The 25,406-nt window shown below is 53.8% G+C and overlaps 1 protein-coding gene across 1 annotated transcript in view; it reads left to right on the top strand.

The window, feature by feature from the left end:
- Positions 1–2: 2 nt before the first annotated feature.
- Positions 3–25,406, top strand: part of LMX1A (LIM homeobox transcription factor 1 alpha) — a gene marked incomplete at its 5' end in the record, with an annotated part of 43,236 nt that continues 17,832 nt past the window's right edge. Inside the window, one exon of the mRNA XM_009645351.1 lies at positions 3–163. Within this exon, the coding sequence (XP_009643646.1) occupies positions 3–163 (161 nt within the window). The remainder of the gene's footprint in view (positions 164–25,406) is intronic.

Raw genomic sequence — 25,406 nt, 5'->3', positions numbered from 1 at the left:
TGTGCGAAGGGTGCCAGCGAGTTATTTCGGACCGGTTCCTGCTGCGCCTGAACGACAGCCTGTGGCATGAGCAGTGCGTCCAGTGCGCGTCCTGCAAGGAGCCCCTGCAGACCACCTGCTTCTACCGCGACAAGAAGCTCTACTGCAAGCTGGACTACGAGAAGTGAGTGGCCCCCTTGCCCCCCGGTGAGCCCCTCTCACCCCGCTCCCACTGCCCGCAAAGCCTCAGTGCCCTGCCGAAAGCGTGGGGGGTCGGGGGGCTCGGCATCCCCCTGCAGCTCCCCTCTTCCCCTGCCCCGTGTGTCCCAAGAGGCGTCAGCTTTTACCGTGCTGCGTGGCAAGCTGTGCTTCTCCCCCGCAGCCTCCTTGCCACCCCCAGTTCTCCCCTTTTTAGAGGTGTTTCATTGCGCTCGGGTTGTGCCTTGGGAATTTAGGAGCCTTTTGTCAGAAGCCTGTGAGACACCCGGTAGCCCCGGGGCTGCAGAGGGACGGGACCAAGGGTTTTCCCGTTTCCTCTGGCTTTATTTTCCTACTGAGCGTCTGCAGGAGAAACGTTATATCCTCCCTGACCCGGTCCTGGACGGGGCTATTTTCCTAATATCCCCACAAGCAGGGCAATGCTATTGCTCCCCCCGGTCGGATGGGGAAACCGAGGCACTTGTCAGGGACCAGGGAAGGCCCCGCTGAATTCGGAGTGTTTGCTATCACACACCGGAGGCTTTGCCTGTGCCTGGGGCTGTGGTGGAGCAGGAAATTTGGATGTAGGTGGTTAAAGCTTCCAGCCCCGATGCTTCCCCCTTTGGCGAGTGTGGGGCTGGGGGGGTTAAGACGATGAGAAAATAATTTTTCTTCTTTTAAAGAAAAACCTTTTCAGTGGGAATGGGGAGACGGCTGATGAGTCTTTCCTTTCACGCAGCTGCTTTCGTTTTTTTTCCTGCTCATCCCACTTTGGCCGTCCCTGCTGGACCCCACTCCCAGGCCGGGTTTTGGAGCTGTTAAGTTTGTCTTGCCTCCTGGCTGGTTGTTTTTTGAGGAGGGTGTAGATGGGGTGCCGGATCCCTCGCTATGGTGATAGCATGGCTGCTGGAGCCCCGCGGTTTAATTCCCAGGTCGCTGTTATCCGAGAAAACAGTTGTCGGCGATGCTCCCGTCCCTGGCCTGCGGCGGGCCGGCGAGCGTGCCGGGGGCTAGCCCTGCTCCAGGCCTTTTTAAAGTTTTTTTTCCTTTAAGTCGCGTATTGTGGGTCTGAGTTTAATCACTATGGATACAAGGCAAATTGAAAGCAGAATTTGTGCGCGTGACCTTGTTTTCAAATGTTTACGAAAGAGCGGAAGAATTAGCTGCCGCGAGAGTGGAAAGAAGAGAGCTGCATTACGGGATTTTTAGGCAAAAATTTGTCGAAATCTGTTGTGCTGCTTGTTTGTCTGTAGAAATTTGGCTACCGGTTCCCACAGGTTTCCAACACAATTTAACATGCATTTTCTGCTTTATCAGTGCCTCCGTTTGGAGCATTAGGGGGACATTGGGGTAGATGTTACCGTAGAAATGCCGTTCCAGCTTGCAGTGGGTTTTACTTTCTCTGCATTCGACAGTGGTTTCTGAGTGCTGGAAGCCAGCTCCAACCTGAAACCCTCCTCCTATGTCTCTTGGCTGTGAAAGAAATCGGTGCCGCAGTTGGCTTCTTGCTGTGCCCATCTTGCTGTCGGGATGGACGAGGATGATTGTGGAAAAAACAACAAAAAAATGTCAGGAATATTTCCTAGGCTCCGGCGGTGGCATGGTTTGTCCCGATTATTTCTCGGCTGCGTTTGGGTTGGTAACTTCTGCCTGAGCCGGGGAGCGGGCACTGCAGAAGGCATTTTCCCTGAGGTGTGGTGGTTTTAGCCCTGCACTGCTGCCGGCTTCTTCCTCTCCTGCACCCGTCTGGTCCTTCTCTCACATTGTTGTCCCCTTGAATTTTATTTTATTTTTTTGGTGTAGGGCTGCAGGTCCGTGTCCCTGCTCCCTCCATCCCCCGGCAGGGCTCTCCGCCGTGCCGGCCGTGCGACTCCTTACCTGGGGACAGCAAGAATGTGGAGCAGAGTCCCAAAGAACCCTTTCCTTCAGGCTCTACGGAGCTTTACAGATGACTCTAGATTTAACAAAAACCCCTCTTTGCCCAAACTGCCCATCCTGTCTTTGGGCTGAGCGTTTTCCCCGGGAGCAGGAGCACCGTGCCTGCCTCTGCCGCGGTGCTGATGCCGGGGCTTTCAGTGCGAAACACGCAGGAGAAGAGCTGCTGCTCTGGGACTGAGCTCATTATTTTGAGCTGAGAGCTGGTTAATTATCGCGGGCGATTGACACTCCCTGTGCTGAGCGTCTCACGGGCGCAATGGATGGTGTAAAGCGGCTGGTCCTCCCTGCGGCACCAGCGGTCCCGCCAGCGGAGCCAGGCTCCGGGGGCCTCTCCGTTGGCGCAGCGGCGCTCACCGGGAGGGAGGGAGGGCTGGGGTGTCTGCGTCCGAAATGCCAGTGCTGGGGGTGTCGGGGAAGCGGTCAGGATTCTACCTGCCAGTGCCATGGTGGTGTTGGTTTTGTGTTTTTGTTTTCAGTGGTTTGTTTTTTGTTTTTTTGGGTTTTTTTAACTGAAAGAAGGGATTTCTCTTCCAGATGGCGACTGTTGGGATGTTTTACCAGAGATGAGTAGGTGTGGTATTTTCTGACGCATATCTTCGCGCTCTGTTTGAGCTCCGTTTATAACAAGGCTTCAGAGGGTTAACGACGGAGTGTGAGGCAGCAGAGTTATGCCTTTAGTTATAAATACACCCGTGGAAAGTGTTACGGACGGTTTTAAGCGAGCGTCTGACTTGCTAGACTCTAGAAATTGAGGAATCATTTATTAAAACAGATGTTTCACATTTCTTTGTCTTCCGTAAGGAGGAAGACCTTGGGAGAGGACCTGGAGAGGGGCGGATTAAAGACTGGGGATGCCAGGCCGCGTCTCGGCGTCTCTTTGGAGTGCCCAGGGCTGCAGCTCAGGACCTGTGGGCAGTTCAGACAGCGATGCCGGTTGGGCACCTGGGGGGCCGGGGGTCACTCTTGGACCAGTTTCCCCAGTGCTGGCGGGGAGGACTCCTGGGGAGGGACCGCTTGAGCCCATGCCCCTGGGACGACGTCTATTTGGGGCAGAGGACGTTCGTTACAGAACATCCTGAATCCCGCAGCAGTCCCGGCGCTTGTCCAAACCTGATAAGTCTCAACTATGACAAGGTTCAGGCTGTGCCCTGGCTGGCTCCCCGAGTGCAGAGTGGCCCCGAGGACGCACCCGGGCTGCAGGGCCCCCGTGGCAGTGACCAGGGGGATGGGCTTTTGTGGTGGTAGATTTCTCTGTGTGTGTGTTGGGGGGGGCAAGGTCAAACCTGGCTATAAATGGGGAGGGGCGCTGGAAGCGATGGGAAGTGTGGGGCTGGCAAAAGGGCCTGCCCTGGGGGCTCAAAATCCATATGAGGATGGGAATGGCTGAGCCCCGCTTGCCCAGAGGCATTTCATGGTGGGTTTGCAAGACCCAAGCAGAGCCAGAGCCATAGGGAGGGCCTGGAGCTGCGGGGACGTCCTGCTTGACCCCATCCTGAAGCCCTGCCATGGGTGATGCCGGCAGCGTGCAGGAACCCCGCCGGCCGGTTCTGGGGGCCGGGAGCACTGACAGCGGGGCGGTCGGGGCCGGCAGTGGAGGGGCGGCCGCGGCCCCCGAGCCACAGCCGCCGTGCCGGGCTCCCCGGCCGAGGGAGGCAGTTGTGTGATGCTCGCCCTGTCTTTGCACGGCTTGACGGCTCTGTGCTGTTGCCAGCTTCTGCGCCATCATTGCAAAGCTCCCCCCTGCTTGGCTCCAAAATCCCCTGCTCCTGGAGTCATGGGGTTGCGTGGGAGCCTCTGCCTCCTTCTCCATGAATTAAAACAAGGAGGCACGTCCGGCTGCGAAGGACAAAAAAAATAAAAATCCTTCTAACCTCTGAACGTGCACAAAAGAAAACACGTGTGAAGAAGCCCATTGGTGTTGGGTTTTAAAATTGCACCCAGCATCTTTGTATGGGGATGGGCCTGAATCCCCGGCAGCGCAGTCCCGACAGACCGTGCCTGGCTCTGCCCGGGGAAAAGGTGGGATCTGCGTGGCTCGGGCCAGCGCAGCGTCCTCTCGTCCGCTGGAGGCTCATCTGGCAGCTGCTGCTGTAGAGGAGAGAGGGGGAAGAGGTTTGAAGCATGGTGGCTGTTTATCTTGCTTAATGTGGGTAATGAATGTAATTGCACAATTAGCTGCAAACCATGGCACTGCTTCCCTGGCCCGGAAGGGTTGCGAGGGGTTTAATCCCAAACGGGTTGAACACATAAGATGATGCTGATGCGGAATGCTTTAGGGCAGCTTGGTCCCGCTGGCCGGAGGCTTCCTATGGTCTGGGGGGAGGGTTGTGCTGGCAATTTGCAGTCCTTTGCCTTCTCTCACCTGGAGAAGTGGGACTTTGTGCTCTTCTTGTGGCTGATGGGAGAGAATGGTCCCTCCAGAGAGCTACGGGTCAGCCCAGATACAGTGCAACACGCCCTCCGGAGGTTCTTTTCCCTTTTTGTAGGGCATCCTGTGGAGAGGACGGTGCTAACTTGGGTTTCTCCAGCTGGCTGGGCACCGGGGCAGTCAGGCTGGCCTGGGTGGGGCAGCAGAGCACATGGCAGCATGATGTCCCTCTTGATGGTGTCTCTTTTCCCATCCATTAACCTTTTCTTCTAGCACTTCCCATCCTTCTTGCCTGCTCTCCATTCCCACCCAGCGCCTTGTATTCCCTAGAAAACCTCTGTGTCCTCACCCCTTTTCCCACAGCTCCCAGAGGAAACGTGCCGACTCTTTGCGGGCTGGGATGAGCATGGTTCTGAGGCCACCAAATCTGGCCTCATCCCCACCAGGGATACAGTGGTGGGTACCGCCAGGCTGGGACCAGGCACCGGTCCTTTGTTTTTTGTTATTAAGTTGCATAGTTGCGCCAGCAGGGGGGAAGGAGGGATGCAGTGATGAGGGGGGCATTACGGAGGCCGCTGCGGGATCCACTCTGGAAACACCAGGCAGGCCAAATATGCCTTGCCCCCATCTCTGCCGCCCCCCCATCCTCCTGCGTGCTGCTTGCAAGGCTCCCCCTTTCCAAAAGAAGTGGAGAAGAGATTTGGCATCTTGCCCCTCCCCCCTGCCCTCAGTTAGATTTGTGTCTTACAATTAATGTTTCACAGAAAGGCCTGGAAGGGCCTTTTTGTTTGGCAGCGAGGCAGCCGAATATCGTTGTCATCTGTCCCTCCATGGTGGGGACAGGGGTGGCTTTGGGCTCGGCTTTTCTCCTGCTCATTGGCAGTGGGACCCTGGAGGCTGTGGGTTGGTGCTGGCAGAGCCGGGACCTGAGCATCCTTGGGACCCTCTGTGGTTTCTGACATCTCTTATTTCGGACCTGCAATGATTCTTTTTTTTTTTTCCTTTTTCTTTCTTTCTCCCCCTGTGGCATGGTGCTCCCTGATCAGCCCTGGATGGGGTGCTTGGAGCTGGGGGAACTGCTTCAGATCTTTGCAATCCTGATGAAGGCGCCAAAAAGAAACTGGCTTGGTGGAAGAAAGGGGGGTTTGTTTCGGTTTGATGAGAATTTTGTCTCCACCAGCTGGAGAGACAGCTGGGGTCCTCTCCTGCCCCGGCTCGCCAGCCCTCGCCTCGCTGGTTCTTCGCTTGCTTGCAACCGTCAGGCGCAGGGAGGGATTTGCTGAGCTGTGGGTTTAAGAGTGCCCAGAATTTGGTTTCTTGCTTGGTCCATCCTCGGGGAGCTTTCCAGAAGAATCTAAGCCTAATGCTGTGGTCACCCATAGCCGGTTTTGGAGAGGGTAGTGGCCTCGGGTGTTACCCGTGCTGCCAGCGTGCGGGCAGGATTTGCCAGCGGCTGCACGTGCTGGCGGGGAGGCTGAGCACCACCGGCTGCCCATGTCCCCGCTGGCAGCACCTGGGTGGCCTCAATGTACCCGAATCCGCAGTGGTTTCTGACTCTGATTCTGCATTGCTCGCCCCAGGGTGCAGCCAGGGGGACCCCAAAGCACTCTCTGCCTTGAAGGGGACTTTGGGGGGTGAGGGTTGGTGTCCTCTTCTGCTCCCAAGGGTGCAGGTCCTGCTTCTGGCTGAGGAGGGGGAAAACCCAACAGTTTGAATCGGGTTTGGGTCTGGATTCGTGGTTCCCCTCTTCTTGGCTGCATGCCATAGTGTGCGGCCAAGGGGGGTACTCAATACATCCCATGTCCCGGATGTTTTTCTTCTCAAGATGCTGTTTGTTCCATTGTGCTCCATTTTGGCTCTGGCTCCTGTCCTCTGCAGATGTGAACATGGGGTGGGGACACTGGCACAGGGGGCCTGGGCTGGAGGACTTTGCCTGCGGTTTAATAAAGCTTCTCCTCGGTAATAGGAGTAAAGAATAGCTTTAAAGCAGGGAGAATATATTTACATTTTATTAAGGTGAAATACTGGGGTTGACTCAAAGTATATTTTATTTTTTGTTTTGTAAATATGTTTTCATGAGAAATTTGAATTTCTGTGTATTTGTAAGAGAGTTCAGAAGGGAGAGGTGGGGGGGACACAACTAACAGTGCTCCCTGATATGGCAAACACTGCAGATGTGAGTGAAAGCCTATAGCCACCGTATGCTAGCCTGTAACTTCAATTTTGTTCCTTAATACTTTTAACATGGAAGGAATCCTGCCTGGGCAGAAGGAAGCCAGCTGGTCCTGGGGTATCTTCTGGTGCTGTTGCTTCTCAGGGTCAATGGATGCACCCGGGTTGTCCGGTCTGTCTCTGTGAAACCAGCAGGCATTTCATTGCAGCTCTGTTTGAGGTTTGGGTTGGTTTTTTTTTTTTAAGATCATCAAACCTTGGTTGCCCAGGAGAGGAGTTCTGTAATCTCTGGCTTCCCACCCCAAATATTTACGGACAGCCAGATCCTGAAGCTTTTGCGAAAGGCGTGGGGCAGGGTGACCGCTGAGCAGTGCCATGCCAGGGCTGCGTGGGCAGCAGGGGTGCAGCGTCGGGCTAGTGGCACTGGTCTCTGTTTATTTGTTGGTTTGGGGGATTTTTTTCTATCAAAGGGCTCTGTCTTCTGGCTCATCTGTTTTGCTGGGGCCTTATTAACAAAGACTAATTTCTTCAGCTTGTCAGGGATCCTTTGGGTGCTTCACATTTTGTAGGCCGGCTATCTGAAAACGGTATTTTCTCCCGCAAAGGTTGCCTTTTTCAGGAGGGTGGCGTGTGCATTTCTCAGTACAGGGCTGAAACCATGTTGTGTTCGGTACAAACAGTTTATTTTCTTATATTGCACTGTGTGCTTGCGTGGACCTACCTGTTTTCAGTAGAGGCATGGTATTTCCCGTACCCACAGGTAGGATGCTGTTGTTGCATTCAGGTCTCCTGCAGCTGGTGACCGGTTTGGCTACGATGTCCCACAGTCACATGCAGGAAAAAGAGCTGGGACTCGTCTCCTTCACCCACGAAATGGAGCTGGAAATAGCAATATAGTTAAAAAAGGCTTCATTCACCATTGCAAGTGCTTTGAGCATCTTGTTGGGGGAGTTTGAAGGCTGGGAATGAATTTTCAGTCTCTCTCCAGATTTGCCTAATTTTTACGTCATGCTTGTCTTTGTGTTTTCCACCTTGGGCTACCTTTGACCACAGGTAACCGGGAGGTTGTGCTACAGAGATACCGGCTTCTGCCAGGGGTTGTTTAAGGAGAACTGCTCTCTTCTGTATCCCAGCACATCCTGGCAGCCAGCAGCGCTTTCCCCTATCCGAGGGTTGCTGGGGCTCTGTGGCTGCGGACGAAAGGTTCGCTGTGCGCCAAGGCATCCCGCTTTTCCTCGGAGCAAATGCCTTGAAGGGCAGAGCACGCTGGAGGAGGCTTCCTCGGCCGGTACTTGTGCCTTGCGAGCCCATCAGGGCCCAGCATTGATCCTTCCCAGCTGTCCCCCTGTCGCCATCGTCCAAACATTGTCTCTCGCTGCTCCCTACCCCTCTCCTTCCCTTGTGGCCTTCATTTCCTAACACCACTCTTAGGGAGAGCTTTCTGTCCTTGACAGCGGAACAAATCCCTTTTCACGCGACCATCACTCCTCGGCCCATTGTCCTCCGCCCCCGGCACCACTGTGCAAAATCTCCCCAACCCCCCAGTACGTCTGTTCCTCTGGAATGATAACCACCATCACGGTGGGGCAGCGAGCCCCTCAAATCCCTCTGGGCAAGGTCCCCTGCCGCACGAGGGAGCAAAGCAGGGTCTTAAAAGCACAACACGTGGCAACAGTGATTCCTGAAGAAGATATTTGTTCGGGACCATTTGGATGTGATTCATCTCTTTGGGAAGTGCATTCTCTCTGGTTTTGTGCTGCAGAGCTGCTTGGATGAACCTGGAGCCTGTGTGTACCGAGGGCTCCTTCGTCCCTGCCTGGGGCCAGAGGGGCCACATTGTAAGCTGATTTTTCACTGCGTAGCATCGCCCAATGCAGCTAAGCAGGAAGAGGGAGGTGGGAATTTTCTCTTTGCTATTGAAAGCTCAGGGAAGCATTTGGCAGGAAAAATTTGGAAAGGGGAGAGAAATAGGTTAAGGGACCTGAATGCGGTTCTCAGCTGCAGCAATTTTTTATTTGAAAAAGTCAGTGTTGTCATTTCTTCCCTCCAACCCCTGCCGTCGTAAAAACGCAGGGATGCTTTGGTTGTCAAAATTTCTGCTCAGCATTTTCTGGCTTTGCTAGGTCATTATTCCTGGAAAAGCACATCTTAGCTGTGTAAAATGTTGCTCACCTCTGCAGTAACATGTCTAAACAGGAGGAGGGAAAAGCAACATGGCAAATGTTTGCAGTTGCCTCCACAGGGGTGATTTTGATGCTGTTGGATGAATAAATTCATGGGTGCTGATAGTGGACGTGGATGTTTGTGAAGGCACAACCCCAAAACTCTTGCCCAATGACTTCTGTGTTGAGCCCAGATTGGGACTGCCCTACAACACACTTCTGGTGCATCTTTTCTGTTGCTGATCTTAGAGGAGACCCTCCAGGCAGCAGGAGAGGAGGGAGCGAACAGCAGCCATGCAGCGTGTGCGTTGGATATGCAGGACCCCAGCCCCATGATGGGTGTTGAGGATGGGTTGACAGTCTCATCTCTGCTTACAGACCACTTTCTGTAGGCTCCTGCAAGGGCTGAAGCAGAGGAAGAGGCTCCTCCAGAGCAGAGGGTTTGGCCAAGCCAAGCTCCGAATTGCCCGACGGAGATCTCCAGGTCTTGGCTGCAGTGAGAGCTTAGAGCTCCTTGCTCACCTGAACAACGTCTGTGAACCCAACCATCCTCTTGGCTTGGGCATCTGCGGTCTCCGGTGCAGTAGGATGGCTCAGGCTCATGTGTCTTTAGTCTTGCTTGTGCCAAATGGGTGGCCAGCTGGGCTGGCAATGGGGAACTGAAATACTGAATTATGTATATCTCAGCATCTCTGCTGCCGGGCAGAGCGCTGGAGTGGTATCGAGCAGATCCTTTTAAACAGCGATGTGGACATGGGAGCTTCGTTAGGAAAGCCATTAAGTGTTTGAATCTTCTTGATGCCTGCTCAGGTGAATGCTGCTCCTTCCTTCTGCGTCTGTAATTATGAAACGCTGAAAGAGCAACTCAATGGACTGGCTTAAAAGTTTAATGAAGCTTAAAGTCTTGCAGGTTGGGCTCTTGAGTCCGAGCTTGTTTCAGCTCTGGCCCTAGGAAGGAGGGTTAACCAGAAAGGAGGAGAGGCTTCCTGCACACATTACCTTGAGGACATTAAAACCCACATTGATGGGAGGTTCTGTTATGGAGATGGATTAGGAGAAAGTAATGGGAGAGGAGGTCCGAGATGGGTGAAGGGCTCTGCATGGGGGAAGTAAGTCCAAGAGAGGTGGATATCCTTGGTAAGGGGGAAGCTGTCCATGGCAGGGATGAGATTTTCTGGCTGCTGCTGTGCAAGATGCACATGCAACAGGCGCCCTCTGCTCTGCAGCTCCAAACCTGGTGTCAGTTTTCAGCCCAAACCAGGACACCTGGGCAGTACCGATGGATGGGTGCCAGGGCACAGTAGGATCTGGGCGGCTCACCTGCTCTGTCTGGTGTAACATGCTTCTCACAGCACCTGCCAGAGATGGTCCAGGCTGGGGAGGGTTCCTGGTGTGCCCATGCTGGCAGTCTCTGTCTGGGTCCCAGCAAGAGCCAAAGAGTCTGTGCCCTTGGTACAGGGCCTTCATGGGAGTTTCCTCTGCAGCACCAAACCCACCTTTGCACCTTTTTTTGGCCAGCTGAGACATGGAGCCAAGGCCCTGAGCAGTTGTTGGAGCTGCTGGCTGGTGTGGGGCTGGAGGAGAAGGGCTCTCTCTCCAGATGTGCTGTGTTGCAGATCTCTGCTGGATCCAGTTTTGAGTTTCATGGTAAGGATTTGCAGCGGGGGTGACCTCTGGCTGAGCGCGCTGGGCTCCTGCCCACTCCCAGTGCTTCACCTTTCTCCTCCTCTCGCCTCATGGCAAAACTGCAGCTCTTTATGGCTGGGGTGGAGATGGAAGAAACGTGGTCAGTGCTTCGATGCCGGAGTACCTGTGGGGACACAACTAGCTTCGTGGGACCATTTCTCCATCGCCAAACAAGTTCAGAGGCACTGATGCCACCCATCTTTATCCAGGCAGGGTGACATGAAGCGATGAATCTGGCTGCAAAACCAGAGACCCCAAATCCACCCTGCTCTGCTGGGATGGCCCATCCCCATCCTCCAGAGAAAGTGCAGTTTCCCTGCCAATAATGTCTTTATGCTATTTCTAACCCCATAACAAAAATCCCAGGAACTCCTTGAATCCTTGGCTTTTAAAGTAAATATACCCGCCCACCACCACCCCCAATGGATTTATTTTTGCCTGTTTCAGGCACTTCTGCCTCCAAACATCAGCCTTGGTCTTTCTCTCCCCAGCCCGATGCCTGCAGAGCACCTTTCTCACCCAAGAGCGGCCTCGGAGCAGTGCTTTGCAGGTCTCCTTGGCTGGCCGGGGAAGCGCATCGAGCATGTTGTGGGTGAAAGGTGCTAATGAAACGAAGACCAAATCTATGTTTTCCCCTTTAGTGCCTTCATGCTGGAAAAGTGCAGCAAAAGTCGACCGGCAATGCGTCTTGCCGAAGCTGCGTTTTTTTTTTTTCCATAAGGATTAGTGGTTCAAGAGCAGGGATTTTCAAACTGACAAGCCCTTGGCAGAGAAATAATTATAGGCTTTTTATGCTTTGTGTTTCCTAAGTAGTTCTAAATAACTTTTTCCCTTGGGGCATTTTTTTTAAGTCCACAAAATGGGGGGAAAAATCTGTATTTCCTCAGTGTCCTTGAAAATATGCAAGATGTTTGTGGACACTATTCAAGTTTCAGCTATAAGATTTTTTGCGTGTGTGTGTGTGTGTGTGTGCGCTTTAACCATGTCCAATCAACCGAAGTTTCTTGGCCAGTGATGCTTCAGAAATGGATCTTAGAAATGGGAGATGGAGGGAGATAGATGTGATCACTTCTTGGCCATCTCAGGAATGCGGGTTTTGCCTCTGTAGTGTATTCCCTGGGGTTTTTACCCCTCTCCTTGCTCTAAGAGAGGATTTCTGGGTCTAGCAGAGCTGATTTTCCCCGTCAACGTCCATTATTTGCTTGCACTGAGTTGCTGCGCGGCCCCCTGGGAAGCCCCTTTCGTCAGCATCCCACCTTTTGTTCTGGCCCCCAGCCCCCATTCCCGGGGGCTGCGGACCCCAGTGGGGCTCACCCAGCCCTGTCCTCCACTGGGTCCTCTTCTTGCCTGTGCCTTCATCCTGACCACTTTGCCCAGTCTTTTTAATTTTAAAAAAGGCAGGGTGATGTGAAGAAAGCCACCTGGGGGTGGTTGAGTGCAGCTCCGAGGCACACATGAACTCATGCCTTCTATCCCTAGCAAAATTCACCTCCTTTAAGTTTCTGTGCAAGCCCTTAACAAGGTACCCTAATTTTCTGAGCATGTTGGACATCTCTGTGTCGCAGGGTGTTTTACCACAGCTCAGTCCCAGCCTGGAGCTCTTTGCTCCCTACTCTTTTGTCCATCCCTGGGAAGAGCCTTCCGGAGGATGCTCTCCTAAATCTGAGCTGTCCTGCACCTGACTGGGGAGAGGGTTTCTATCCATCCATCTGCCTGTGCCTGATACTAAATGCTGCTTGCGATGTAAGGGGGGACCTGGGAGAGGATCCCACTGGTGTTTACGCTCGCTGCAATTTAAAAGGGCAGCTCCAGGGCCGCGTTATTGCATCTGCTGTCGGGGCAGTGCCGGGGCGCTCCTCTGGGATTACCAGTGCAATATTCCCACTGTCGGCAAGGAGCGGGGGGCAGGCTGCTGTTAATAACGGTGTTGCTCTGCCTTGGCTTTATTAAGTGAGGGAAGCCTCCTTTCCTCATGCCCCAGGCACGTCTGCGTCTGGGCTTTGCATTGAGAGGGAACAGAGAGGGGCCAGTGGGGAGATGGTGTTTGAAGTAATTAGAGCTGCCTGATGGAGAAGGGGGAATTGCCAAGAGGGGTGGCAGTGATATCTCGATGGGGTGTCCTGCCCCGACCTGCTGCAAAACCCTACTGCGGGCTCTGCCCACCCCACCCCACCCCGCTCCTCTTAGTCCTTCATCTCCCTGAGAGCTGTGGTGATCACAAGTGGGGTGGTGAACGCCTTGCTTTCCCCATTCCCCCCTCTTCAGAAGACCCTCTTAGGGTCGCTACAGTCTCGTTGAGCTTGTGGGGAGGCCACAATGTAGCTCTAGGGCTTGCAAAGTCCCTTGTGCCCTGCAGATGTGGCGGGTGACCCTGCAGCGGGACGTGGTGCCAAGAGGGGACCTGCCCATCCTGTCTCTCTTCTGCCCCAGCCATCATTTCTCATGGGAAAGGGTTTTTTTTTTCTCATCTTCCCCTGTCCAGACACTGCGAATCCCACTAAAACTTTTGACTGGAGCAGGGATTACATGCTCAGGTTTCAGCCCTTGTCTGTGAGCGGTGTAAACTTTCTGCTGGAGCTCAAGTGACATTTTGTGGGAGATCGGAGAGTATTAAGTGTTGGTCCTTGCAGATAAAAATAGCCTCTGGCCCGGCGACGTTTTCTGTCGTCTTGTCGCTGGTCTGACCCAGCTCCATCGCCTCCATGCTGGTGCTCCTGACCTGGTCTTTTCTTAGCATCGGGTGCTGGGGGCACCTGCAGCCTGACCCAGTGAGGTCCTGCTCTGAGCATCCCCGCCTGCCTGTCACAGGGATGCTCCTTTCCTCCCGTAAGCACTGTGACTGGGACCGTGCCAGGCTCTCACTGTAGGTTGGAGGGCAAACCGGACCTGGAGCAGCAGGTCCTGGGTTTGTGTTCACAGGGGCTGGAAGGAAACACTGTCCATCCCGCCTGCTGTGAGCCCACCCTAACCAAGCACAGCATCTCCCTTCCCTGAAACCGGAGCCTGCAGATCAAAGCAGGTACCCCAAATTGCCTGCTATTGCAAACCTCACTGCTAATGTAGGGGCAATCCTGATTACAGGAGTCCTCAAGCGTGCACACGTGTCCGCCTGTCTGTTTTCCCCGTTGCTGCGTTTCAGAGCTGATGTTTTCATCCTGAGGTTATAGCCAGAGCTGGCTCGGGGCCCCTCGGCAGCATCGGCAGAGCTGACTCTTGCTGCTCCAGAAACGCGGGGCTGGGGCCGGTCGAAAGGAAAGGGAAGGAGAGGAGGAGGAGGAGGGAGCAGCAGGGTCTGGCTCGCTGCTGAGCTGGGACCAGATCCACTGCTGGGAGAGGCTCTCCTACCCTGCCTGCCCTGCGCCTTTCCCGGGCCCTGCTTCAGAGCAGCATCCACCTGCTCTACCTCCAAAAATAGCCAGCGTGGCTCTGGAAGAGCTTGTGTACAGCTAGTAGGATGGCAGCAGGGACAATTTCTCCTGGTGTTGAGCCTTTCCTTCTCATGGCTGTGCTGGGAAGTCCCCAGGCATTGGCCTCTGTGGACTGGGCATCCTTTGAGGATGCCTCCATTCCATCTGCTTGTTCTTCTGATGTCCACCAGAGCGTCATTATCCCCAAGGATCTCTTCATGGACCTCTTAGCTGCATAGTCAGGCTGCCCTCAATGCAACTTTTCAATTGCAGCCCTTAAATACTTTTCTCAAGCGAGTGAAGGCTTTTGGGAACAGCGTCTTTTCCAGATTTCCGTTACTCTCTGCTTCAAGGCCCACCCACTGCTGGGAGATTCATCATCTTGCATGGTGTCAGCCATCAGCCAAAGTGTCTCTCCCATCAGAAATAAGGAACGAGGTCCTCGTGTGTCTGGAGCCGAACCGATGCAATGGCACTTGGCCACTTACAGTAGTGGGCGATTACTGAGCCCCTGCCAGGAATTCTTCCAGTGGGATCGGGAACAATCTCGGGTGTTAAATTTGTCCTGTGGCGTGTAACCTCTAAGTAGAGCCCATCGTGTTTTGTAACGGATCATATGATGCCGGCGATGGCAGCCGCCCGCCCTGCATTTCAAGGTCAGCGCTGAGTTCGGGGCCGGAGGGGCAGCTCCTGGCTGCAGCCTTGCCTGCCCACTGAGCCATCTTGGAGGGCTCTGCTCCCTCCTGGAGTGAAGTCTTGGGAGCTCAGGCTTGGAGCTGGAGGCTCTTTTGCTCCTGGCTGGTGAGGCTGCAGCCTGCATCTGGGGATCTCCCCTTGCAGGGCATGCTCCTGGGGTCAGCGTGGCTCTGGGATGCAAACCCTGCCTGTGTCTGTCCTGCAGCCCCATGAGGGTTTCTCGTGTACTGCCGACATGCTGCCTCCACATCTAGAAACTGCTGTCCCTTAGCCAGAGCCTGTGCATCAGGTGCAGCTCCATCCCCTGAGAGTTTTACAGCATCATGCTAAGGACGGGACCTTCCAGCACACATATAGCCAATATTCCCTCGCTCTCAGTGCCTTAAAATACCTCCCAGTAAGGACTTCATCTTGTATCCCTGAAGTCAGGGGTATTGCTGTGCAGAGAAGGGTTTGCTGGCAGAGGTGAGGAGCATAGGGTCCTTGTCTCGATGGACAACCAAGTGCAGTGATGCTGCTGCCTGCTCTGCCCCTTGGCTCCCAGCCCCTCGCAGGAAAGCACGGACATCTTCATGGGAAGAGTGTCCCACGGTCTTTATCGATAAATAAATGTTTTAGGTTCTTCACTGTATCAAGTAATTAGAAGGAACTTTTTGGACAGGTCGTTAAATAAGTATTAGTGGGGGTTTAAAATATTAATGGGTAATGGGCCCTCTCCAGTCCTCTTGTTACACAAACGTTTCATTTATAATTTGGACCCAAGTTGGGATGTGCTGAGAGATGCTCAGGCTGCAGCCTGCGCACAGGGGTTAACGTGGTGCTCTCTCCTGCCAGAACATAATAAAAGCCAGGGACTGTCTAGGGATCGTGCGTGAAGGATTAGGAAGAGGATATGCATGGGCCTGTCTGCAGCTGGTTGAAGTCTAGTGCAGAGGGCTAAGCCTGGAAATCATTGCTTTCTGATGGCTGTGAGGGGGCCACTGTGGAAAGGGAGCTTGTCTCCTAAAACCTGTGGAGCTCTGCAGCCGGCCGATGTTTTTAGTGGGAGGCAGCGAGTGGACCCTTTCTCCCTGGGAGAAGCCTGTGCTGGGCGGGAAGGAGGAAGCACCGTGGGGTGGATGCGTCTGCCTCCACTTTCCAGGTGCTGCAGTTGTTCAGTGTGAGCGGAGGATGCTGGGCTCTATGGACAGTGTTTTATGGTGTGAACGGTGGATGCTGGGCTCTAGAGACCAGGCTTTCGGTGTGAGCAGAGGATGCTGGGCTCCAGGGACCAGGGTTTTCCAGCTTTCTACAGGATGCCCCAGTAGATCTCCAGATTATTCTGGGAGTCTGGCTTCATCCACAGCATTATCTGTGTTTTTTTGGTGTTTAAAATTAGAGGTCCCAGAGTCAGGGGATTCAATGAATCTGTCTCCTACCTTTCAGTAGGGAGCACTTCCAGCTCTTGGGCTCTAGGGAAAGCTGGAAGATGCTCAGGTGTCACTTTTGTTTGACTTCTTGATGTTGGCAGTGCTGTTCCCTGAAATTGTCACCTCAAACTGGCTTGGGAAGCTGGAGGCACAGCTCTACAGCTTAGCGAGTGCATGAAGATTTCCTAGCATCAGTTATTCAGCATTAGGATTTACCTTGCAAACACCATGCTCACGGAAGGTGTCTGCTGAGATGGAGGCATCTGAATTCCCCAAGTCAAGTCAGGGCTTCATGGCCCTCGCCCAAGAGAAGCATGTTGCTTTTGTGGCAACTATTAATTGCTTCCTGAATTTAGAAAGCATAAACAAACTGGCTTGCCAGGGAACGAGTTACCCGGTGCATAAATGCTTTGCCATTAATGTGTGGCTGACCCTGACGATGATGTGAGGACCATAAGAGCTTTCAAAGAATTTACCAGAAACCATTTCAGGGGAGGCTGTGTGTTGTAAATCCTTAAGTAATGGGATGGAGGGAATGAGATTAGGTAATAGTTTGCAGAAACCAGGCACGATTCCCCATTGAGGATCTTGAGATCATTAGAAACATAGCATGGTGAGGCAAGGCCCCTGCGCATCCTTATCCCAGTTGAGTTCACAACCTGGAAAACGAGATTATGGAAGGTTTTATTTTTTTAACACACCACAATAACGAGCCGTGTTAAGGAGCAAAACAGGGTCCTGTTACATCCAGAGGTGCACTGTAAAGCTGCGGTGGTTCCTGGAGGAGCAGCCCAGGATGGGGCTGTTGGCACTGGGTTGGGAATGCCCATTGCATCCAGCACCCATCGCAGTAGCACCCACGCACCTTGCAGCTTTGGTGTGGGTGTCTTGCGTGGTCCTGTGCCTCTGCTGCGCTCACCCCAGCTCAGGGAGCTGCTTCAGGAGGACTTTTAGCTGCTATAGCAAGGGAAGTTGCGTCCTATCTTGCTTTCACAATCTGCCCTGATGTATACGTTTGTCTCTTCCTGCCTGCCACCAGCTGTTTGCAGGTTTCTAGAGGGCTCCAGCACCTCCTCACCAATTCCCCAGCCCACGGACAAGGCCACTGAGCTATTTCACAGGGAGATGCTGGCGTGTGGGGCTGTTTGCTGCCTCCCTACTCCAGCAATGCCTTTCCTTTGCTTGCTACCTCTGCTGGTTTGCTCTTCTGCAGGCTCCTCCCGCACTGGAGGGATGGGGTTGGGAGAGCTTTAGGGATGCCAGTGGCTTTTGATGACAGATCTGCTTTTATACCATCTGGGGCACGTGTTGGGTTTTCCCGAGACATTGGGAGACGGTGCTTGCCATGAAGAGCGAGGTAGCTCAGCAAACAGCATTAAACCACTCTCATTTGAAAGGGCAGGCATGGGGAGAAAAAAAAATAAAAATGTTTCTCCTGCAGCAAAGAAGTACTTCCCAAATCCAATATCTATGCAATGAGGGGTACCACGGTGGGAATTGCACATCCTTTCATGGGGCAGTGCTTGCAGGGAAAGCAGTCGGCGGTCAGGCTGCCTCGAGCCCTAATAATAGTCTTGCTGGCTGCCTGGGGCAAGGCACTGGTGCTTAAAGAGATCAAATCCAGTGGCTGATATTCGGCTGCCCCTTAATGTTGGTGTAGCAGATCACATCCGGCTCGTCCGTCTGTAGTGGGGCCACCTGGCACGTGCGTGGGTCAGTGATGTTTTCAGGATGACTGTGCTTGACTCTGGGGAAGGTGTAAGGCTAGATTAGTGTTGGGGTGTGTAGTTTCGCTTCTCCGGATTTCACTCTCTCCAGCAGAAGGACAGAGTTCAAAGGGACTCTGGCCTTCCTGGAATAGGAGACGGTGGGATCCACCCTGGAGCCTTTTCTCCTCTTACCCAGAAGGGTCCCGCCCCAGCCAAGAAGCCCTAAATCCAGCTGGGTGTGGAAACGGGGGTGGAAAGGTCCATGTGAGGACCGTGCTTCATTCCTACCACTGGTCATTCCCCTTGAGCACGTGTGAGGGTGTGTTTGATCTGGGTCTGAGCTTGGGGTTTTGTCTTTATTCTCCTTTAGAAAGGGGGGGAAAAAATATTCAGGAGGCCCCAGCGAGATGGGCTTGGAGCAGGGCGGCTCTCGCTCCACGGAGCAGGCGCTGGTGTCCAATTTTCTGTCTCACTTTGTTTAATGGACCTGCGAACCATTGCAAAGCTGAGATTGCACAGGCAGACACCCCGCAGCCAGATTGCAGGGTCTTGCTTAACCCAGCACTGCCGGGTTTCTCCCTGCGGTTCCAATGCAAGGTCTCGGCGTCACCTTTCACCAGTGAGAAACTCCCAGAGTGGCACGGCCGACCCTGGGGGACTGGGGTTTTCTTTAGGAGGTGAGTTTTACTCAGCCTTGTAGATACTTTCTGGCGATATGTAGGTAGAGGTGGGAAGTACTTTGTGATGGCCACAAGGGTGGAGAGGCTGTTTTGCAGTGCAATGAAATGAGTCCCCTGCTTTCTCCTTCTCTGGAGGTGGCTTGGAGGCACCTTTCCGTGCTGGTGATGCTTAGGTCACTCTTTGCCTTAACCACCTCAGGAGTTATCATCTCAGAAGGTGTTTAACAGGTTGGCCGGTGACATCGTTAGGCTTCAGTGGTAACATGCTGTGGAAGGAAGTAGGGAGACTTGCTCGGTGGTTGATTCCCTAACCAGGGCCTCCGTGTTGCTTTGCTTTGGACTCTGTTTGTGTTTGGATGGTTTTCCTCCCAGTGTGTACCCTCCCCACAGGCTTTCACAGTGGATTTGAGCAGTTGCAGGCTCTCGGGCAGGTTTTGGCTTTCTGTCTGCTAATATGTGGCCTCGTGTCCTGGGGTGATGTTACCGCTGTGTTTCAGCTTTGTGCATGCCCTTTCCCACCTTCGGATCCCGCAGAGGACTTCCAGGGCAAAGGAGGAACCTGAGGGAGGGGAGATGCTGTAGAAATCATGGCATGGTGGCCTGGTATGCCACATCCATCGCCATGCCCACCACCCTTGCCCGGTGGGTCACATCCCTGTCTGGCTTTGGGAATTACTGATCCCAGAGTCAGGGAGTGCCCAGTGTGGATTTTCTTCTGGGAAACAGGGGCAGAGAAATACAACATTCACGTTTCCAAGCTGCCAGGGATGTCTCTGAAAGAGGAGGTGTGGAGGTGCTCAGGATGCAGCTTGTGGAGGGGCTGGGGTGAGTTGTGGAGGCTTGGAGTCCCCTTTGCACTGCTGCTGCTGGGAAAGGCTGTTTTTATCTGACGTTTTCCACCTCTCCGGAGGGTGAAGCGTCCCCCCGCCTGCCCTGGCTGCTGGCAGGGCTGTGCAGGCAGGAGGCGGGCAGGGAAGGAAAGGAGGAGAGGATAACGCCCCAGCCGGCCGTGGGCCCTGGCCATTTCTGGACGAGTAGGTCATCTGGGTGTGGGAGGGGAGCCGGTGTCCAAGCCAACCCGGAGAGGCTGAGGTTGGGTGTATGTGCGATTTGGGGGAAAGTGAGAAGGGATTTCTTAGGCGAGAGGAATGCAAGTTTCCTCCTTCACATATGTCTCCTGTTCTTCCAGTTTGCAACAAAAGTCATCAAATTGCCCAAGACCTGGCAGCAAGGACAGCCTGAGAACAGCCCACAAATCACGGGGAAGCATCTCCCCTCCTCCCTGCCTGCCTCCAGATACTTGCGCATCAGGAACCACTTTAATCCCCCTTTGGGTGATAAAACTCCTGCCCCTTCCTGATGCCGGGCAGCTGCACAGCCCAAAGCCTCCGGAGCTTGTTCACGCTGTAGCACTGGTCCTGGCAGGTGCTAGAAATCTCGGTTTCCCTTGAATTGGTTGCACTTTTAAACCCTCCAAGTGGTCCTGGGAAGGGCTGGGGTGCTCAGACATCAGGGGTGGCAGCAGCTATTTGGAGGAGGCACTGTGATGTGACTGGTGTGACTTTCTGTGTCCCCAGGTGGTGGGGACAAGTGGCAGTGGCTCAGGTCCTGCTCGGTCTGCCTGAATTATCGGGCACTGGGAGATGAGACGGCAACTCCCAAGGATGCCCAGCACCAGGATTTGGGGGTGTAAGGCTCCAGCTGAGAGGCTAAGGAGCAGTTGTGTGTCAGGATGAGGGGTGGTTTAATGAGCCCAGCCCTTTCCCTGCAATCCTGCCAGCTGCTGGGGGTTTTTTTTTTTGGCAGAAGGAGCTGTTGGTGAAGTAGACCTGTGGAGATCAGGAGAGCCTTTCCGAGCTCTCCTGTTCATCCCCGTACATCATGGGGATGGGCAAAGTCCCTCCTGCCTTCGTAACTGCGAGGTTAGGATTGCTGCTGAAGGGGTGTTTCATGCCATTTCACCTGTCTCTCCTGGGGCTCCCAGAGCAGCGTGAGAGCCGCTCCAGCCCCACCATCCTCCCCCCTGGAGTGCTTGCATCCTGCCTGGTTTTGCAACCACCTGGTTTGCAACCAGGAGGTGCGGGTCCATTAGGGGCCCGTAAGAAAGGCACTGCCTTTGGTTGTTTGAGTTATTACAGGATTTTCTTACAAGAATACAACTCTATCCATCTTACTATTAAGTGCAGACTAGCAGTAATACCAGGTTAAGGATGACTGAAGGTGTCCTACCCCCAGGGACCACCCCTTGTCCTGTGTCCCATAAGACAGCGCTGGTGCAGGTTTCACCAAGCGGTCCAGGGGCTCTTGTGATAGAAGAGACATGGGTGGGTTTTGGCATGACCGGAGGACTGGTGCATCCAGCACTTTGAGGGTGACAGAGCACTGGAACAGGCTGCCCAGGGGGGTTGTGGAGTCTCCTTCTCTGGAGATATTCAAAGCCCGCCTGGATGAAGTCCTATGTAACATGCTCTAGGAGAACCTGCTTTAACAGGGGGGTTGGACTAGATGATCTCCTGAGGTCCCTTCCAACCCCTGCCATTCTGTGATTCTGTGTATTTGCCCACACACAGAGAGCAAAGGCAGCAGTGTGAGGCTCTGCAGAGGAGGAGGAATTATTTCTACGTACAGCTTGGGAGCAGGGGTCTCTTCCAGTAGTGTGAACACAGCCGTTAGCTCTGCGTGCCGACTGCTGTCCCACCGCCTTGCCCAGCCGGGGTGAGGGTGGCACCCCTCTGCCACCTCTCCCCTTCCTGGATGTGGCCAATCCATCTGGGAACCAGGCATGCAGCCGCTGCTTGGAGGGGAGATGTTCGTGCGACGGGGCTTCCCGAGCCCAGGCTGGGGGAAACAGCTCCAGATGAAGTCAAGTTGCATTTAGCAGTTCTCTTTGGAGTATTATTTTTTCCTACAAGGCACTACCCCACCCCAGCAGGGTGCCCTGTGGGTCACTGGTGTGCGGTGCTGGTCCTTTTTCAGCTCTCCCAGTGAAACCTTGCAGACTGCCCTGCTCTCTGAGCTGCTCGTGGTCAATACCCATGACCTGGTTTGCAGGGAGCCAGCGGGCCAGCTTCCTTCACCTGCCCGATGCGCCGCTCCCGCACCGAGCCGCTTTCCGCTTCCCTGCTCCCGCCTTCCTCCTCCTGCCGCAGCATCTGCTCCGGATGTTTTTCCCCCGGACTGCAGAAGCTACGTTTTTCCAAGCTGAATTTCCTTTGTTATTTCTTTTTTGATCTCTCCAGGGTCCCCTTCAGATTGTTTTGCTCCGTTCCATCCTCTCCAGTTTATTATCTCCTGCTAATGTTATCAACATGCTAATTAGTCCCTAATTGCAAGTGCCAATGAAGATGTCAGATAGGGTTGATACTAACCCTGATCCTTCACATCACTCTTTTTCTCTGAATTCTGCAGCTCACTCTGTACCTCTCCCATCGTCTTGATTATTTTGTCTGCTTTGCCTAGGGATGCTCACATCTTCGTGAGTGTGATTGCTCCCCTAGTGAAGACTTGCTGAGACGCAGCATAGGGGAGGTTTATGAAACCCCCAGGGCCAGGTTGGCGATGGGTGTAGCTCCAAGAGGCATTTTCTGGCTGGTCCCAAGGTCTTGTCTCAAAGGCAGGGTGCATGCCTAGCTCTCTGGCAGCCCGCCTTGAGAGGCAGAAGGAAAAGGACTTTGGAAAGTTAGAGAGTGGCATTTGCCATCCCGCCTATACACTCAACCCTCTGGCTGCTCAGGCATTGTGCAAAGGTCTTCCATGACTATAAATAGGCAGAGAGGTAGGCAACGAGATGGTGAGATGGGATGAGGACAGGCGGTGAGCCAGCCTTGGACGGCATCTGGAGCTCTCATTGCCTTCGTGCGCAGAAGAGGTGCAGTTTGTTCCGGCCACGCTGCTCTCATCAGGCAAAGTTTGCCCCCACAGGGCCTATTTTTGAACACAAAACCCCCTGGTTACCTCTTGGAGGTGCTGTAAAGAACTGGGACCAGCTTACGGTGAGGTGCCCCGGTGCTGCTGCGGGATGTCGAGCCACGTGCTTCAAATAGCTCTGTGCAGACGTGGCCTATGGAGATGAAATGTGGCTCTTGACCGATTGCGAATAAATCAGGGTCAGGAGCTTGAATGCTGGCCAAGAAACCCAAAGGGATAAAATATAGCCTCTCTACAGACTGTTAGCAAACAGCACGTGGGCTGAGATCTGCTAGATAAATTTATGCGCTGTGAATTGTTCACCCAGCTGTAGTGGAGGGATGGACGGACCCACGGAGAACTAATAACCATATGTGGTGGACATGCCTTCGGTGCTGACCTTTAGAAGGTGCTGGGAGGACGCCGGTGGCACAGTGACGTCTTCTTAGGGATGTCACTGGGAGGGAATGGATGCCTGTGTTGCTTGATGCGAGGGAGGGGGACTCGAGCTGCCTCTGCCCTGCATGTCCAGGAGACAGGCTGGCAAAATAAATCAATACTCCTGACCTTGGTTTTCCCATCATGTCATTCGAAATGAATTGAGGATAAATACTGGGCTCTTTGCCTGCTCGTTTCTGAGCTCGTGGGACTTGCTGGCCCGAGAGCTCCCATCCCTGATGCAGGCCAGGGAGATAATTTTAAAATGGGAGGAGGTAGTAGGGAAATACTGAAAAGGTGGGATTCTACCCCAGTCCTAGGCTGTGGGCACAGAGCCTCCAGCACCCGCTGTCACCCAATTCAGGTGAAACACTGGGAGCTGGCAGCACTGCTCTGGCCACGGGGGCTGCCGCCTCTTGCTCACCCCAAATCTCTTGTAGTTGCAAAGAGAAACATCGACTTCATGTTGCGATGAAATGTCCTGGCGGCGGAACCAGCTCCAGGCAGACCGACTTAATGAGCCTTTGGGCTTGGTTCAACTGCTTTAAACTGGAGAGGTGGGCCCGGGCCCAACACATGGAGCCAAACAGCCTCGTACTTGTCCAAGCTGCAGACGAGCGTGAGCGGTTCGTGGCTGGTCCCTCCTTTCTCTAACCAGGCATCTGCTTCCCGCCCTCCGCCCCGGGACACTGAATGTGTGCATGCTCTCATCAGATGGGACCGGCTTAATATATTGACATCTTATATGTCAACATCTTATATATCGACATCTCTGTCCTGGCTTTAGCTCAGCTTGCAGCAGGGGACCCAGCACCCCCGTGGGTACCAGCCCCTGTGCCCTGAGTCTGGCTATGGGAGGGTGACCACCCTGTTTTCTTGTGTCGTTTTACCCCAGTGCTGCAGGGGGAACATGAATTCCCCCAGCTGTGATGCAGAGGACTGTGAAGGAAAAAAATATACCATGTTTTGTGGGGGAAAAGCGTTCCTCCCAGACACTGGGCCAATCCTGCACTCCTGGGCTGGGCTGGGCAATCTGCCTTCCCTAGGCTGCAGGGGATATCGAGGGGGCTGCAGACTGTCTCTGCTTTTAGGGATTTGCAGCAACATTTTGAGGTTGAGAGCTGGAAAGAGAGGCTTTTCCTAGGCTGGGTATCCCTGGCAGCCTGGGAGTCCTCTCCGGGATGGACTGGCCGCTGGCTGTGCCCATCATCTCTCCTGTGCTGCTGCAGCAGGGCAGTCCACGTCCCGGGCCCAGCAAGCTGTGGACGGGCATTCCCACCTCGGTGGCTAATCCAGCAGCCCTCCCCTTGCTGCCCCCCTGCGCCTTTGCCTTGGGCTGTGACTTTTGACACAGGCAGGACATATTTAACAGTGTGCTCTGAATGCTTCGCCAGTGGCGATCTGGTGGGTTGCGAGCTGCGGGGCTCCTCCCGGAGTGACACTGGAGCTGGCATTGCCATCCCAAACGGTGCTGGGGACGCTCGTCCCAGCGGTAGCTGGGGGCCGATAAGTGCCACCAAAGGCTGGCGCGGCTGTTTGTGCGCAGGGTGAAGGATCCCCACCGTGACTCGCACTGCCGTGCAATTCACAGTGATCTCATTTGTTCTTTTAAAAGTTATTTAGACTGCATCAGAGCAAAACACAGCAAGTTTTTAACACTGGCTGGTTTTTCCACCGAGGCGTCTTTCCTTTCTCCCTGTGGCAGTGAGGATTTTGACAAAACCTCCCAAGGAAACCACAAAGAAAACCCAGAGCAATGAAATCAGTGTGAAAAAGTGTGACGTGGTGCTTGGGTTGGACAGGCCCGTTGCTTTTGGTGAGGCAGCTCAGAAAAGCCCAGCACTGCACAGGCAAACCCTTAAAGACATTTTGGGGGAAAAACTTAACTTTTTTTTTTTTAATTTAAAGGATGTGATTTTTTGAAGGTGTCATTGTGGTCTTTTGCTCTGTGGCCAAGCACCCCAGTGTGTATTCCTTCATCGTCAGGGTCTAGTCCATCCCTTCAAGAAAGGCATCTGCTGGTTTTTCAGGAGAGTGAACGTTGCTGGGGCGGGCAGGAGAAGGACGCCCATGCTGCTGCCCCAAGCTGCTTGCTTATCATATACCAGGCAAAAGAGCAGAGCTAGAAGGGACTCCCCGACACCTGAGCAGTGGGAGGGGGGTGTCTTTCTTATCCACCCCTGCCCCAACAAGCTGGTGCATTCCGTGTTTCAGTGAAAGAAATGAGACTTCTGCTGGGGATGGGTGGCTTTGGGGGTTAATGGATCTAACCTACTACCTGGACACATTTGTTATTGCTGGTGGTGGCGTTTGTGGTCTGCCTTGGCTGCAGTCATTAGGTTCCAGAGTGAATGATAGGCATAGGGTAGTTTATACTTGTCTCAGTTGTGAGGGGACACCCCAGCTTTAATTTAATACCCTTCAAAGATGTTGCCTTCTAGCTGGAAGGCTTAGCAACATTGGTTTTGCTGTTGTCCTCCAGAGGGTCCCAACTGGGGGTTTGCAGAGCCCTGCCCTGACATTGCCACTCTGCGGGCTCCCATCCCACTGGCTCCGTCTACTAGCACATGTTTTGGGGCCAGGAGAGCCTTCTCCTGGCTGAAGGCGTTGAGCCATCTTCCGCGAGGGGTTCGCAGCTAATTGGTACAATCAATATTT

The sequence above is a fragment of the Egretta garzetta genome, unplaced genomic scaffold (genome assembly GCF_000687185.1).
Source record: "Egretta garzetta isolate BGI_Z169 unplaced genomic scaffold, ASM68718v1 scaffold598, whole genome shotgun sequence".
NCBI classification, from domain to species: Eukaryota; Metazoa; Chordata; class Aves; order Pelecaniformes; family Ardeidae; genus Egretta; species Egretta garzetta.
Note: the sequence above shows the minus strand (reverse complement) of the source record. Positions and strands in the feature narration are given on the sequence as shown.